The sequence below is a fragment of the Staurois parvus genome, unplaced genomic scaffold (genome assembly GCF_062004578.1).
Source record: "Staurois parvus isolate SC_StPar_1 unplaced genomic scaffold, SC_StPar_1.0 ptg001675l, whole genome shotgun sequence".
NCBI classification, from domain to species: Eukaryota; Metazoa; Chordata; class Amphibia; order Anura; family Ranidae; genus Staurois; species Staurois parvus.
The window spans coordinates 221,599-237,252 of record NW_028319471.1 but is presented as its reverse complement, the minus strand read 5'-3'; the positions used below and the strand labels follow the sequence as shown (position 1 = coordinate 237,252).

The following is a 15,654-nucleotide window of genomic DNA, read 5'->3' as shown; positions in this document are numbered from 1 at the left end:
CACCACACTCACCTGTTGTACATTAGTGTATGACGTGTATATTCTCCTTTCATCACTTTCTCAACTCGTCTGTCTCCTCTTTGTGCTTCTCTTTCTCTCTTTTCCCCAGGTGTTCTGTGTCTCAGCTCTGAACGTTTCCCATCACCTCTCCTGTGTACTAACAACTCACGGAGTTTCTGTGCTTCCTCACACCCTTCTTCCCCCAGAACTCCCCATAGTCATTCATTTTCTTTTCTCTCCCCCGTCTCCACCTGCATGTCCTCATCCTTAGGCATGCCTTCACTGTATCCAACATGCTTCCTAACTGCTATCCCTTGGTGAATGCGTTGACGTGTCATGGTGAAAGTGTCCCTCTCGAGGTGTCCGTGATCTATACATTTGTGTAAGAAGATGCCCTGAGCGTTTAAGACTGGAGTGTGGTCAGAAGATGCTCCTAGAGGGGGACTCATCATGTTTGGTTCAACAGATACCCCAGCCAACCCAATGGCCTGGAGACTCAGCATGACGACAGCTTCTGGCGAGTCTTTGGAGAAGCTTTGGAAGATCTGGAGACCTGTGGACAATCCGAGCTTTTGAGGGAGATTGAGGTAACTGCCCACCAAAATGAATATTTTACAGGGGTTTCCAATTGCTCCAGCTTTCCACAGCCATTAGGAAGGGGGTCCCACTCTTATTTTTAAGCTGGTCATAGATGGTTCTGATCTCGGCTGGTTCAGCAGAGACTGGCCAAGATTCGGTCCATCTATGGGCAGGCTGATTGTACCCATGTTGTCCCATTGATTGACTAGGGTACAACCAGCATGTTGGATTCTTAGCATGCAAATATTGCAAGCAATTATAGCTGCTTGCAGTAATCACTTTGTTCTCCTGGCAGAGAAGGCTCCCCACTGGGAGAACACAGAGGCTCTCCGGGAGGGATTCCCTCATTAACACTGACTGTGCTTATGGGGGAATCGAGCAATATTCTACCCATGGTTGCAGGAAAGGGAATCGCATCATCTATGGCCTGCCTTGGACTTTGTCGGAAAAGAAAAGAGACCAGTGGCATACAAACAGAGGGCTCTTATTCTGCCCCCTGCAGGTCCTTTCACAGTTTCCTGCGCATGCATGTTCTTCCGGGCAACAAACGTCTCCGCTGAGAAATTATTAGGTGCTTTCATATAAAGTGTACCTGAACCCAACTGCCTACCTTGCTGCAATCTACCACTTGTTATCATTTTCCACGGTTTAACCATAGTATTGCAAGCATGGTAAGGCTTGATGACTGCAGTCTGGGCCATCTATAAAGGGGCTGGGTGATCAACCGTGTCATTGGTATATCAAGATACCTTTTCAGGATATATTGAGCCTGTGAATGGACACAGTGAAAGGAGAAGCAGCAGACTGTTAGCTGACATCTCTGTTAGCATTCAGTCTGTTCGCATATGAGCACTACAGCACAACTGACTGGATCCTTGCCCTGCTTCTCTTCTCCCGGTCTGTGCCCTGCTTCTCTTCTCCCGGTCTGTGCCCTGCTTCTCTTCTCCCGGTCTGTGCCCTGCTTCTCTTCTCCCGGTCTGTGCACTGCTTCTCTTCTCCCGGTCTGTGCCCTGCTTCTCTTCTCCCGGTCTGTGCCCTGCTTCTCTTCTCCCGGTCTGTGCCCTGCTTCTCTTCTCCCGGTCTGTGCCCTGCTTCTCTTCTCCCGGTCTGTGCCCTGCTTCTCTTCTCCCGGTCTGTGCCCTGCTTCTCTTCTCCTGGTCTGTGCCCTGCTTCTCTTCTCCCGGTCTGTGCACTGCTTCTCTTCTCCCGGTCTGTGCCCTGCTTCTCTTCTCCCGGTCTGTGCCCTGCTTCTCTTCTCCCGGTCTGTGCCCTGCTTCTCGTCTCCTGGTCTGTGCCCTGCTGTACAGGGACTGCAAGAGGCTGATACCAGGTCAAATTCAGGTACTTATACTACTTGCATTTAAAAATAAATACTGAACTCTGGAAGGACCACACAAATGAATGCAGCTCTTTATTCAATAATTTATTAGTACATCATTTTTTTAATAGTATATTATATAGCAAGCATTATGAGCACCTACATTTGAGCTGGTATTAACATGAGAAGCAGGACAATGGTCCAATCAGATGTGTTGCAGTGCTCAGGTGCTAACCAGTAGAATGCTGACACAGGTGAGTGAACAGCCTTCTGCTTCTCCTTTCACTGTCCATTCATAGGCTGTGGGAGGGACAAGACCTTTAAAGAAGAATACCAATAGCAGGTATGGATATATTATATATAGGTACATTGGTTCAGGCACCACTACTCCAGAGATCTCCGCTTGCCGTGCCGAGTGGCTGCACTCCTATTTACTGAACACAGGAGCTCAGCACGGGCACTATTCAGAGTATTCTTTGCATTTTCTGAATTAACGCAAAGCATTCTTTGATTGGACAAGGCAGAGAGATGGGGAGGTGATGTCATGCTCTCCACCTCCTCCAATCAGAGAACGCTTTGCATTCATTCAAATAAATGCAAAGCACAGGTGAAAGCAAAGTTCTCTCGGCAACAGCTGTTTTGTGCTCAGGAAGGGATGCTTACATACTATAACAGTTTACTACGCAGAATGAGGCATCCTGGCGCTCATCTGTTCCAGGCATTGATGGGTTTTGGTTTTAACTAAGGCTTTAACTTGGTTTGTTTTGATGGTACAATGTAAATTGCTTATACACTATTATCTCCTGAGGAAGTGGTGTTCATAGGAATTGAATTAAAAAAGCAGTGTGTGGCCTTGACATATATTCAAGATTGCAGAGAAGAGATGGATCCCATGTTATGCCTGGTACTTGTGACCGGGTGGGTGCATGAAAATTGCCCTGAGCAGTATAACCTGGAAAGGATTATACACTATATTGCCAAACATATTCGTCCCGCCCTCCAAATCATGTGATTCAGGTGTTCCAATCCCCTCCATATCATGTGATTCAGGTGTTCCAATCCCCTTCATGGCCACAGGTGTATACAATCAAGCCCCTAGGCATGCAGACTGCTTCTACAAACATTGGTGAAAGAATGGGTCGCTCTCAGGAGCTCAGTGACTCCAAGCGTGGTCCCGTGATAGGTGGCCACCTGGGCAATAAGTCCATCCGTGACATTTCCTGGCTACTAAATATTCCACGCTCAACTGTTAGTGGGATTATAACAAAGTGGAAGCAACTGGGAACAACAGCCACTCAGCCACCAAGTGGTAGGCCACGTCACATGACAGGGCGGGGTCAGCGCATGCTGAAGCGCACAGTGCGCAGAAGTCACCAGCTGTCTGCAGAGTCAATAGCTAAAGACCTCCCAACTTGGTGTGGCCTTCATATGAGCCCAACAACCGTGCGTAGAGAGCTTCATGGAATGGGTTTCCATGGCCGAGCAGCTGCATCCAAGTTTTACATCACCAAGTGCAATGCAAAGTGTTGGATGCCGTGGTGTAAAGCACGCTGCCACTGGACGCTAGAGCAGTGGAGACGTGTTCTCTGGAGTGACCAATCACGCTTCTCTGTCTGGCAATCCGATGGACGTGTCTGGGTTTGGCGGTTGGCAGGAGAACGTTACTTACCTGACCTGACTGCATTGTGCCAAGTGTAAAGTTTGGTGGAGGGGGGATTATGGTGTGGGGTTGTTTTTCAGGGGTTGGGCTTGGCACCTTCGTTCCATTGAAGGGAGCTCTTAACGCGTCAGCATACCAAGACATTTTGGACAATTTCATGCTCCCATGTGGGGAGAGTTTGGGGATTTTTTTTGGACTACATTGGGTCACATTTCATGATGGTCATTTGCCATCCTCTGCATTAAATGTGGGTTTAGGTTTTTTAGGATGCAGGTTTTTCTTTTTCTTTTTTTTTCTATTGGTTGACTTTTTTTTTCAACCCAACTAGCTATGTAGCTATGTGTCATTTTTATTAGGTCTATCTGTTGGCCCACCACAAAACATTTACAGGGGTCCATACACATGTACACTGCTAGTGAAAGCAACAGTGGTCTAGTGTGGAGATGCCTTATTGTCAGGGGTGGACTGACCATTCGAGCACTCGGGCATTGCCCGAGGGCCCGGGGTCAGTAGGGGGCCCCATGAAATGCCCCTAGTACCTTTTTTATAGGCTTTTTTTGAGTGTGGGCGAGGACATAGGGGCCCCATGATCCCCTATTGCCCGGGGGCCCCATGAGTTGTCAGTCCTCCCCTGCTTAATTTTTATCACAGAACTGGACAAAATGTCTGCTTTTGACGAGCTAACCAAAAAAAAGCAAAGTGCTATGCAGTTTGTCAGTATTTTGTGTTTGTGTATTCTTTCAACTCAGTAGAGCAGCCTTTCTCAACCTTTTTAACGCAGAGGAACTCTTGACGTAACTTTCCGGTCTCAGAAAGTTACATCTACAATTCATGATACATTAGTGAGGTAAGAATGCTTCTGGTCGTTGGGAAGAATTACCCCCTTACAGATTGCTAAAAATAATGGTGAGAACTTGTCTGAGAGGCAAAAATTGCTCAAGGAACCCCTTGCAACCTCTGGAGGAACCTTAGGGTTCCACAGAACTCTGGTTGAGAAACCCTGCAGTAGTGATTATGGTGGATACCAAAATATCAGTTATACAATATTGGACAAAGTATTTGCATACAAGGCAGATGTCATTGCTGCTTCCATAGTAGGCATATTAAGACCGTTAAGCAGCCTTGACCTTATGTTTCCCTCTAGGTGGTTACTCTTGTTCCTTTATTGTAGGCATCCATCATGACCGGCAGTGTACAGAGTTTGAGCTTGGATGGCAGCAAACTGCTACATGAAAACTCCAATAAGAGTAGCCGCTTCCTGCATCGCAAGTCAGGTTCGCATCACTCTAGAAACAGCCCCAAGACAGAAGGCAAGCTCAGCCAAGACCCGAAAATTCTGAAAGACGAGGACCAAGATGTTTGCTCCAGTGCTGAGTTGCTCAAGGTGAGCCTCCACAGCAATACAGACCTTTCGGGCTTCTTTGCCAACCCACACTCTGGGTCCATTTTTCATCATTTGTGTTCCTATTGTATGCTCGTTGTTCCAAATTTTTTATGGCTATTTGGAACAATTAAATATCTAATTTTAATCCTGCAAATCTTCAGATAACCACCATTTTCTTAAATGTATTAACAAAGTATGAAAAAGAAATGCATAGCATGCTTTGCTTCATTGTCCCATACCGGGCCTCTTGGCTCACCAGCAGAAGTTGGCTTCCTATTTGTTTTTGTCGGCCACTAAAACAATTGCTCAAACCTGGAAGAGCCGATTTGTCCCTCTTCAGGGGGTACGGGACCGTATGACCACTATGATGCTAAATGAACAGATGCAGAGTATCTGCAATGACTCCCAACGTAAATTCTTGAAAATATGGGAGCCGTGGTTGCAATATGCCTTTCCCATGCTCCCCCCGGCTAGTCTGGGGATGTGATGTTGCTCGGTACTGGCGTTCTCGGACCCCTGCTCTTGGTTTTGTTCTCTTTGTTCTTTTGTACTCCTCCTTCCCTTTTTTTTTTTTTTTTCTGTTTTTGTTTTTTTCTTTTGTTTGTTTTTGTTGTGGCAGTGGATAGCTGCCTTTAGTTTGAGTTACTGTCGGTGTTCTAATAATGTTTTTGTCATTTATGTGCCATTGATAGCCCCTGCGTGGGCGCACTTTTTTGTTCTGTTGGTGTTTAGAGCACTTTTTCTGTTTTTTATATGTGCCATTGATAGCCCCTGCGTGGGCGCACTTTTTTGTTCTGTTGGTGTTTAGAGCACTTTTTCTGTTTTTTATATGTGCGATTGATAGCCCCTGCGTGGGCGCACTTTTTTGTTCTGTTGGTGTTTAGAGCACTTTTTCTGTTTTTTTATATGTGCGATTGATAGCCCCTGCGTGGGCGCACTTTTTTGTTCTGTTGGTGTTTAGAGCACTTTTTCTATATTTTATATGTGCCATTGATAGCCCCTGCGTGGGCGCACTTTTTTGTTCTGTTGGTGTTTAGAGCACTTTTTCTGTTTTTTATATGTGCGATTGATAGCCCCTGCGTGGGCGCACTTTTTTGTTCTGTTGGTGTTTAGAGCACTTTTTCTGTTTTTTATATGTGCGATTGATAGCCCCTGCGTGGGCGTGTTTTGTTGCTCCTGTTTTAAACTGTTTAAAAATTTATTAAAACATTGAAACATAAAAATAAATCCTCTGAATCCTAATTTAAATGCCAACAGTTCTCCCTTTCTCATGTCAGGTGACTGTTATGAAGGACTTGGAGACAGATGACTTTGGGTTCAGCGTCTCAGACGGTCTTCTAGAGAAAGGTGTGTACGTGAACATGATCCGACCCGGTGGTCCGGCAGACAGGAGTGGTCTTCAGCCTTATGATCGGATCCTGCAGGTAACTACAATAAAAGGTCACATTCGTATCCTGTGGCAGGGTGTGGTGAAAATCCCAAAATGGTATCTTGGAGAGGCAGCTTGAAGTAAAATTCTCACCGGGCCGTATGGCTTCTGCTCTTTTCCTGCTGCAGTATGGATGAATGTTGCCTTAGTGCGGTTTGGGGCAGGAATGGCCGGGATTTACTTTAAAGCAGAACTCCAGTCATTTGACCTGCTTCAAGCTGATTTTGCATTCCATTGAAATTGTATGAAAACACAAAACTTGTATGACACAACCAAGAGCCTATTGACAAGGGCCCAAACAGAGGCCCACATAGTAAAAACTTGAAAGGGGCTAAAATCCTTACTCATTCAATAAAAAAAAATGTAAATAAGTTTTAACCAGACCTTTAGCCTGTTGTCGCTGGCCACGCATGTGTATATATATGGCGGTGGGCTTCATGCCTTGCTGCCAAATATGTGCATGACCAGCGTCTGCTCAGTTGCACACCTCTAGTACTGTGACTGAGCTTTCACTGACAGCTCCATGTCACTCTGACCTGATTAGTAATACTTATGGCTCCACTTAAAGCAAAAGAGGAGCCTCTTTCCTAGATCCATAATAAGATGGGGTGCCAGCATATCTGTATACCAATCCAGAAAGTAAACCATAGGCGTGTAGAGGGATCTCCGCTCTCCAGAACAGCCTGTGCAGCCAAAGATTAAAGAGAGGCCTCAGCCTACATGTCTTTGCCAAACCGCGCCCCCTGATGTGTTTCGCCCCACCCACTGGTGTTTAGGCATAGGCCCTATGACTACGCTCCAGTGGGCGGGGTGAAACATGTCAGGAGGTGTGGTTTGGCAGAGACATGTAGGCTGAGGCCTCTCCTTAATCTTTGGCTGCACAGGCTGTTCTGGAGAGCGGAGAACCTTCTACACCAGGGGTGGGCAACTGTGGCCCTCCAGCTGTTGTAGAACTACAAGTCCCATGAGGGGGGTAAAGCTGGTCCGGTTACAGGAATGGTGGATCCCTCCTCTGTGGATGCAGCAACAGATCCTCCTTTTCCCGATTAGGTGTAGGATTCCAAGATCAAGATTCTGCAAGCAGAAGCTCCTCAGGGGAGTTTTAGGGAAGGACACCCATAGTGTAGTAGGTTATAAAAAGCAGCTTTATTAAAATAATAATATCCAATTCAAAGTAGGCAGGTATCATAAAGATGTGTCAGCAAGACAAACTAACCCTGACACTCTGAATAATGGCCGCCGGGCCTCCACGTGGCTCCGGCGGCGTACCGTCTCGACGTCCTTAAGGAGGAGCCTGGACGTCGAGACGCTACGCCGCCGGAGCCACGTGGAGGCCCGGCGGCCATTATTCAGAGTGTCAGGGTTAGTTTGTCTTGCTGACACATCTTTATGATACCTGCCTACTTTGAATTGGATATTATTATTTTAATAAAGCTGCTTTTTATAACCTACTACACTATGGGTGTCCTTCCCTAAAACTCCCCTGAGGAGCTTCTGCTTGCAGAATCTTGATCTTGGAATCCTACACCTAATCGGGAAAAGGAGGATCTGTTGCTGCATCCACAGAGGAGGGATCCACCATTCCTGTAACCGGACCAGCTTTACCCCCCTCTGGATTGAGGATCCATGAGCTATAGATGCACACTGCGTTTATGTGTCTTACTTCTGGTGAGTGCGTTTTTCAGCCCTTTCCACACGGATCACCAATTCTGAATCCTCATTTGTCACTGGACACGTCCATATGACCAAGACTTTCAGTGGACTTATATCTGTCTTATTATCACTACTTTTAGCGCTGCACTAATTTTATGTTATTTCATTCAAGTATATATTGGTTGCTTAGAGTGCTTAGCCGCTTTCAGGATTAGCGCTCACTGTTGTTGTTTTTTTCTATTCAAGTCCCATGAGGCATTGCAAAACTGACAGTTACAAGCATGACTCCCAAAGAAAAAGGCATGATGGGACTTGTAGTTCACCAACAGCTGGAGGGCCACAGTTGCCCACCCCTGCTCTACACGCATATGAGAATGACTCGATTGAGAAAGTGGTGATCCCTCTACACACAACTCCAGGTCACTGTTTACAATAGAAAGTTGGCAGGATGGACTTCCAGTCAGGGGCGGACTGACTATTTGGAAACTCGGGCACTGCCCGAGGGCCCGGGGTCAGTAGGGGGCCCCATGAGATGCCCCTGGTACCTTTTTCATAGGCTTTTTTGAGTTTGGGCAAGGACACAGGGGCCCCATGATCCCCTATTGCCCGGGGGCCCCATGAGTTGTCAGTCCGCCCCTGCTCCCAGTCATGTGATTACTGTGACAGTGAACAGTGATCACATGACTGGGAAGCCTCCAGCGTCACCAACACTTTAGGGCCTGCTTCCTGGCAGGGGGAAGGGGTTAAAAATGAAAACAAATACTGCTGTGTTTATTTCACTGATAATTGTGACTTTTACGCAGGTAAACCACGTGCGCACACGAGATTTTGACTGTTGCCTGGCCGTGCCTCTTTTGTCCGATGCTGGGGACAGGCTGGATCTTGTCATCAGTCGGAACCCTCCGTCCGTGGGTGCTCGGGAAGACGCCATCAAACGCCAAACTAGCGTGGAATCCAAAACTAGCACAAAAACCCTCTGAAATAATGTGACAGCCTACCCCCTCCTCAAACTATTTGGCCAGCTTAAAAGGTACTCGAGCCCAAAGTTTCCTCCCCGTTGACTTCCTGCACAGATATGCTATATGTTCCATTAGGAGTCTTTAAAAACGTTCAGCACTTATAATTTAGATCGAAAACCTCTTTCACTCTTCACTTACCAGTTCTTAGGGGCCACAACATTAGGGGGGCTCTGTCTTTGTTTTTAGAGATTCATCCCTTTCTCATGGTGCTATTCTGTTTTATTGTTTTCATTTCTTTTTAAACCTATATACCTCTCATTAATGATCAGTGCTCCCCTTAACTGTGTTTGAAGGAACAGCACCCCATTTTCCTAAGCCAGTAGGAGTCTCCCTGTGTGTCTGTGTATTGCTTGTGATACTATCCTTTTTTTATTAATATTTATTGTTCCATGTGAGGCTCGCATTTTGTAGTTTTTGTATCACTGACGCACTTTATACTCTTCTCTTAGCACCCTATGTAAAGTATTTTATTCCCTGACCCCTCAGAATGAAGGATCAACCTCACCAGTAGAGGGCTCTCCAGACACCCCCTAGCTTCCCAAGACCCCCTGAATAATAGTCCATCACCTATTGCTAAAGCATAACCCTTGCTCCACGCCCGCTCCCCCATTCACACAATCTTTAGTCACTACTTGACACCTGCATTACATTCACAGAATCCCAGACAAGCCTTCACAAAAATGGCTGCTCTTACGCACATCTTCCCGTGATGCACTGCCATCCGGGCTTACTATTCCTTTAGTGTTTGACTCGGCACTGTGATATCACACGCACTTCCAGCACACTACTATTGTTTTTCCTCTTTTTTTTTCCATAGTACACTGAACGAAAACTGTTACCTGCACCTCACTGCCATTTTTCCTTTTTCCTATCAGAATTTTGTATTTGTGGGAAGTTGGTTGCTGCTTTTCTTTTTCGATCACTTTTTTCATTTTACACTGACACTGCCAACATCGGTGAGCCATGATGCACTTTTTTGACGGTTGCTTTGTTTTTGTGAAATAGACCTCCACACCCATGTGGTTCCTGTAGTCAAATCCTGTTTGGTTGCCAAACTTGCTGTCACCAGGGCTGATGGTTGGCAAGACACAAAAAAGGAGCTCGAAGGATATTAAAAAGGTTCACCTTTTCAAAAACATTCTTGGATCTGATAAAGGACAAGGAGGTATCAAAACTGTGGTTTTTACTCTTCCCCATGCAGCTCCTTAGTCATATGGGATATACCGTATATCTATGAGTGGTGATATAATGGCTACTATGTAAGTCCCTGTGTTTTGTAAGTCCTAGAACAGGTGTCTCCAAACTTTTTAAGCAAAGGTCCAGTTTGCTGTCTTGCAGGCTTTGCGGGGGGCTGGATTGTGGCCAGTGGGAGTAGAAAATGCCCCAGAATCAGTGAGCATACCCTCTGCCACATTATTGGTTTTAATGGGAGAAATAGTTCCCCATTGTTGGTATCAATGGGAATAATCATGCCATCATTGGTGTCCGTTGGTGGAATGGTGTCCGTTGGTGGAATGGTGTCCGAAGAGCCAGATAAAGCCACATCAGGCCCCCGGCCTGCAGTTTGGAGATCACTGCCCTAGAAGTTCTAGTGCAGCCATTCTCAGGCATGGTTCCATGAAACTCCAGAGGTTGCTAGGGGTTCCTTGAGCTGTGGCTGATTGACCTCCCATCTGATGGTGCCTACATAGTTCCATAGCCAACGCCACTTAGATAATCATTGTAGCTGACTGTAAAGGTGCCATTCTAAGCACCACTGTAAGACTGGCAGTCTTCCTACTCACCACCAATGTAAGGGGCATCTCCCTAATGACCCGATGGGCTAATCTTTGCAGGTATTCCCTGAGGCCTAAAAATGATAAGGGTTCTTCTAGGGTAAAAAGGTTGACAAAGGCTGCTCTAGTGGCTTCCAAAAGCAGGGACCTTCCTTTGTGGCCGGTCAGTCACAAAGGCAAGATGTGCATCCTGGAGCTTGCCATGCTAGAAATTTCCCAAAATGTTTTTGAACAGAAGAACTTCTTAAAATGGTGCACCTACCAGATGCTGGATTGGTTTGGAAGGTTCAAGCATTAAAATGTATACTGTTCCTTTTTTTTTTACTTCCATTAAGTGCATTGCCACCTCCTCACAAATGAAGCAGCCATTTTGCTAGCTGACCAATGTTGATCACATCAAAGATTTCCTAAACACTTGCCACATCAATGAAACGGTGACCCAGATATCTTTGGGCTAAATTGATGTGGTGGGTTCATGGTGATTAGATACATTATTGTTGTTTTGATGGCCTAGTGAATCGATGGGGCTGCCTTGACATCAAAACTGGTTCAGCTGGCAAAATGGTTTGCTACATTGTACGAAGGAGGTTCATTAAGGTTTTATCATAGTTGTGTTTATTTTTGTTTTACCTATTTTGTTGTTGCTCCCTGTGATAGATTGTTGTGGCTTCCAGTTAGGATGTCCCTGGTAAAAGGTTTAAGTTATCCCTTGACAGCCATCTATCTGTCATGTAAGTGTTAAAAAATTTCCTTCTCCGATCACGAATATCACACTGTGTCAAGGAAAACATTTGCATGTAGTCTTACTAAAACATCAATCATCCCGTTGCCCAAGCACCCATCATTGCCAGAGGAACACTTTGCCCATTGACCCAAATGGTGTCTGTTGGAGTCAGGGTGGTTGTTTAAGAAATTCCAGGCATGGTATATTTTTACATAGACCAATGTAACTAGTGTGGACTAATGTATCCAAGTCTATACCATACCTGCCCGATGTCCCTGGAAGCTGGAAAGATACCACGATCCCCACTTGCTTCCAGGTCCCACACTGAGCAGCCAGCTTGCTGTCATTGGTTGGCTACTTGGCACAGGCAACATTCAGAGAACGTTTTGCATTTTCTGCATGGTTGCAAAGCATTCTCTGATTTGACAAGGTAGAGAGCGTGACATCACTGCCCCCCTTCTCCACATTGTCCAATCAGAGAACATTTTTCATACATTCATAAAATGCAAAGCGTTCTCTGAATGCCACCCATACTAATTGGCCGATCTCCTGTGTTCACAGTGCATCAGGCTAGTTGGTCAGCACATGACCAGGAAGCTAACGGCGACCACTGAAATAACAGTGTCCTTCCAGGGACATCGGCCAGGTATGGTATATACATTGGTCCAGCTTGGACCAATGTAACTACCGTATATACTCGAGTATAAGCCGACCCGAATATAAGCTGAGGTACCTAATTTTACCACAAAAAACTGGGAAAAACTATTGACTCGACTATAAGCCCCATCATTAGTATCAGTGGGAGGAATAGTGCCCCATCATTGGTATCAGTGGGTGGAATAGTGCCCCATCGTTAGTATCAGTGGGAGGAATAGTGCCCCATCGTTGGTGTCAGTGGCAGGAATAGTGCCCCATCGTTGGTGTCAGTGGCAGGAATAGTGCCCCATCGTTGGTGTCAGTGGCAGGAATAGTGCCCCATCGTTGGTGTCAGTGGGAGGAATAGTGCCCCATCGTTGGTGTCAGTGGGAGGAATAGTGCCCCATCGTTGGTGTCAGTGGGAGGAATAGTGCCCCATCGTTGGTGTCAGTGGGAGGAATAGTGCCCCATCGTTGGTGTCAGTGGGAGGAATAGTGCCCCATCGTTGGTGTCAGTGGGAGGAATAGTGCCCCATCGTTGGTGTCAGTGGGAGGAATAGTGTCCCATCGTTGGTGTCAGTGGGAGGAATAGTGCCCCATCGTTGGTGTCAGTGGGAGGAATAGTGCCCCATCGTTGGTGTCAGTGGCAGGAATAGTGCCCCATCGTTGGTGTCAGTGGCAGGAATAGTGCCCCATCGTTGGTGTCAGTGGCAGGAATAGTGCCCCATCGTTGGTGTCAGTGGGAGGAATAGTGCCCCATCGTTGGTGTCAGTGGGAGGAATAGTGCCCCATCGTTGGTGTCAGTGGGAGGAATAGTGCCCCATCGTTGGTGTCAGTGGGAGGAATAGTGCCCCATCGTTGGTGTCAGTGGGAGGAATAGTGTCCCATCGTTGGTGTCAGTGGGAGGAATAGTGCCCCATCGTTGGTGTCAGTGGGAGGAATAGTGCCCCATCGTTGGTGTCAGTGGGAGGAATAGTGCCCCATCGTTGGTGTCAGTGGGAGGAATAGTGTCCCATCGTTGGTGTCAGTGGGAGGAATAGTGCCCCATCGTTGGTGTCCGTGGGAGGAATAGTGCCCCATCGTTGGTGTCAGTGGGAGGAATAGTGCCCCATCATTAGTATCAGTGGGAGGAATAGTGCCCCATCATTGGTATCAGTGGGAGGAATAATGCCCCATCATTAGTATCAGTGGGAGGAATAGTGCCCCATCGTTGGTGTCAGTGGGAGGAACAATGCCCCATCATTGGTGTCAGTGGGAGGAACAATGCCCCATCATTAGTATCAGTGACACCAATGATGCGGCACTATTCCTCCCACTGACACCAATGACACTTGCTGACCCCTGTTGCAGTATGGTGCTGCTGCAGCCAGCATATGTGGTTGCAGCAGCACCTCTGCACTGCACACTTACCGGCTTTTCCCTCACTCGATTTTCGCGGGTCCGCTCGGCTCCGCCTCCTCGCCCGTGATTGGCCGCCTGTGTACCTTTCCTGAGCTACAGTTCTGGCGGCCAATCACCGGTGAGGTGGCGGAGCCGAGCGGCAGGAGTAAGGGAGTGGCCGGAGTGACGAAAGGAGCAGCGCTTCCTGGATGGATCATCGTGGGAGCCAGGTAAGAGACAGCAGCCCTCTGCCCACCCCTGTACGCGCCCCCCTTGACGGAGCCGGGGCGCGCCCCACTATTTGAGAAGCACTGGCTTTAGAAGCAGCGCCCCCTGCTAGACATCTGCAGACGTTGACTGGAGTATAAGCCGAGGGGGCCGTTTTTCAGCACAAAAAATGTGCTGAAAAACTCGGCTTATACTCGAGTATATACGGTATGTAAAAAGAGACCATGCCCATTCCACTCTTTTAGGAATTTGCTGCAAGATAATTGGCTGATGCAGCCTGTGTCTTGGACATTATCTCCGGAGGTAGGCTGCTTCAATGGTCTTTAGACAGCAAGCTCATTGATCACCATCCCAACTCATTCCGGGTACCACTGGGATTAAAGGCAGAGGTGCCTACAGGTAATAAAGCGGCAGTGGGAAAGCTATCGCTATGTATATTGTGAATAGAGTTTCTCTTAAAACTCACTGGTCACGTGGGCTAATCGAACAGTCGGCCAACCATAAGAAGTGGAACTCTGTCAATTCCTCTGTGGAGACAATTCTCAGGAGATGACTTGAACCAGTTTGAAGAAACAACTTAATTGGAAACAGTGAACGAAGGAAGCCTCTTAAGAGCCTGTTGTTATTCCGATGTTCCCAATACAGCCTGCGCAGTGTGCATTACGCCATATACAATATCTGTGCCATAGCAGGGACCGAAGGTATTTTTATATGCAATATTTGTGGGTACAGAGCTCCCCGTTTTCTTGGGTTTTTAAATGATACATTTAAACTGAAGGCTTTAAGAATAATAGTTTCCTTGTACCCTTTCCTATGCATTTTCAACCGTCGTGTCCGTTGACCTGCATTACGAAAGATGAGTATTTTTATCCGTACGAGTTTAAAAGCAGCTCGACTTGTAAAGTATTTTTCTACAAATTTAGGTTTTCTTATGTATTCATGAAAGCACAAATATGTTAAGGTTACAGGATATGGAGAACTTTATTTTAATTCCTGTTCTGGGCACATTTGTAAATATTTTTTCTGTATTTAAAAAAAAAAAAAATGGGATTATTGTGGAAAAAAAAAGGGTTTTTATTAATAAAAAAAATGTAATTTTATTTGTACGAGTCGTTATTTTCTCTACAGCAGGCTCAGGTTTTCTGCCACTCAGGGAGGAACAAGACCCAAACCTCTGCCAGATTCTGCAGGAGACTTGTAATATCCAAGTGTTAAAAATGTAAGTGGATCCAAAGCCAAACGTTTATACTTTCGTTTCTGATAAAGAGGGGAAGGGTGGCTGTTTGTGTCTCCACTTCGGAGATTCACTCTTTGTCCTGGTGACCATTGCAACTTTGAGTTGTCACCCAGGACAAGAATAGAGGGATAATCGTCCAACAGGGACACCCAGTGGTGTATTTAGGTTTTGTGCTGCCCTAGGCAACGCAAAAATTGTCTGCCCCCATGGACATGACCAACACCGCCCTCCTTTCCCCCTCCAAGAAAAGAGCATGACATTGACCAACAACACAACTGCCCCCCACCTGGGAGAACCCTCCAATACTCCCCCCTCCCCCAGCGATAGAGAGAGACACCCATCTTCACACCTCCGGCCATCTCTGACGAGAGTCAGGCTCTACATACTCCATTGAGCAGCCCACAGCCTCTCTCGGATCCCACCTGGTTCCCATGGAGCATGTGTCTCTTCTTCCATCCCTACTTCTGGGGGAGGTGCTGCCCCCCCCCCCCCCGAAAAATGCTGCCCTAGGCAAGTGCTTTGTTTGCTTTGTGGCAAATACGCCCCTGGGGGACACCTGTGGTGGCAACAGCTTCCCCAGTGGTCATTTCCCCTCACTTTAGAGGGATTTCCTTTCATTTTCTATTGTGTGTA

At 46.8% G+C, this 15,654-nt stretch overlaps 1 protein-coding gene across 1 annotated transcript in view; it reads left to right on the top strand.

The window, feature by feature from the left end:
* Positions 1-14,884, top strand: part of LOC149434784 (glutamate receptor-interacting protein 2-like) — a 102,264-nt gene extending 87,380 nt beyond the window's left edge. Inside the window, exons 12-15 of the mRNA XM_089663382.1 lie at positions 467-587; positions 4,729-4,941; positions 6,219-6,365; positions 8,827-14,884. Coding sequence (XP_089519508.1) covers positions 467-587; positions 4,729-4,941; positions 6,219-6,365; positions 8,827-9,003 — 658 coding nt within the window. The 3' untranslated portion in view covers positions 9,004-14,884. The remainder of the gene's footprint in view (positions 1-466; positions 588-4,728; positions 4,942-6,218; positions 6,366-8,826) is intronic.
* Positions 14,885-15,654: the final 770 nt, after the last annotated feature.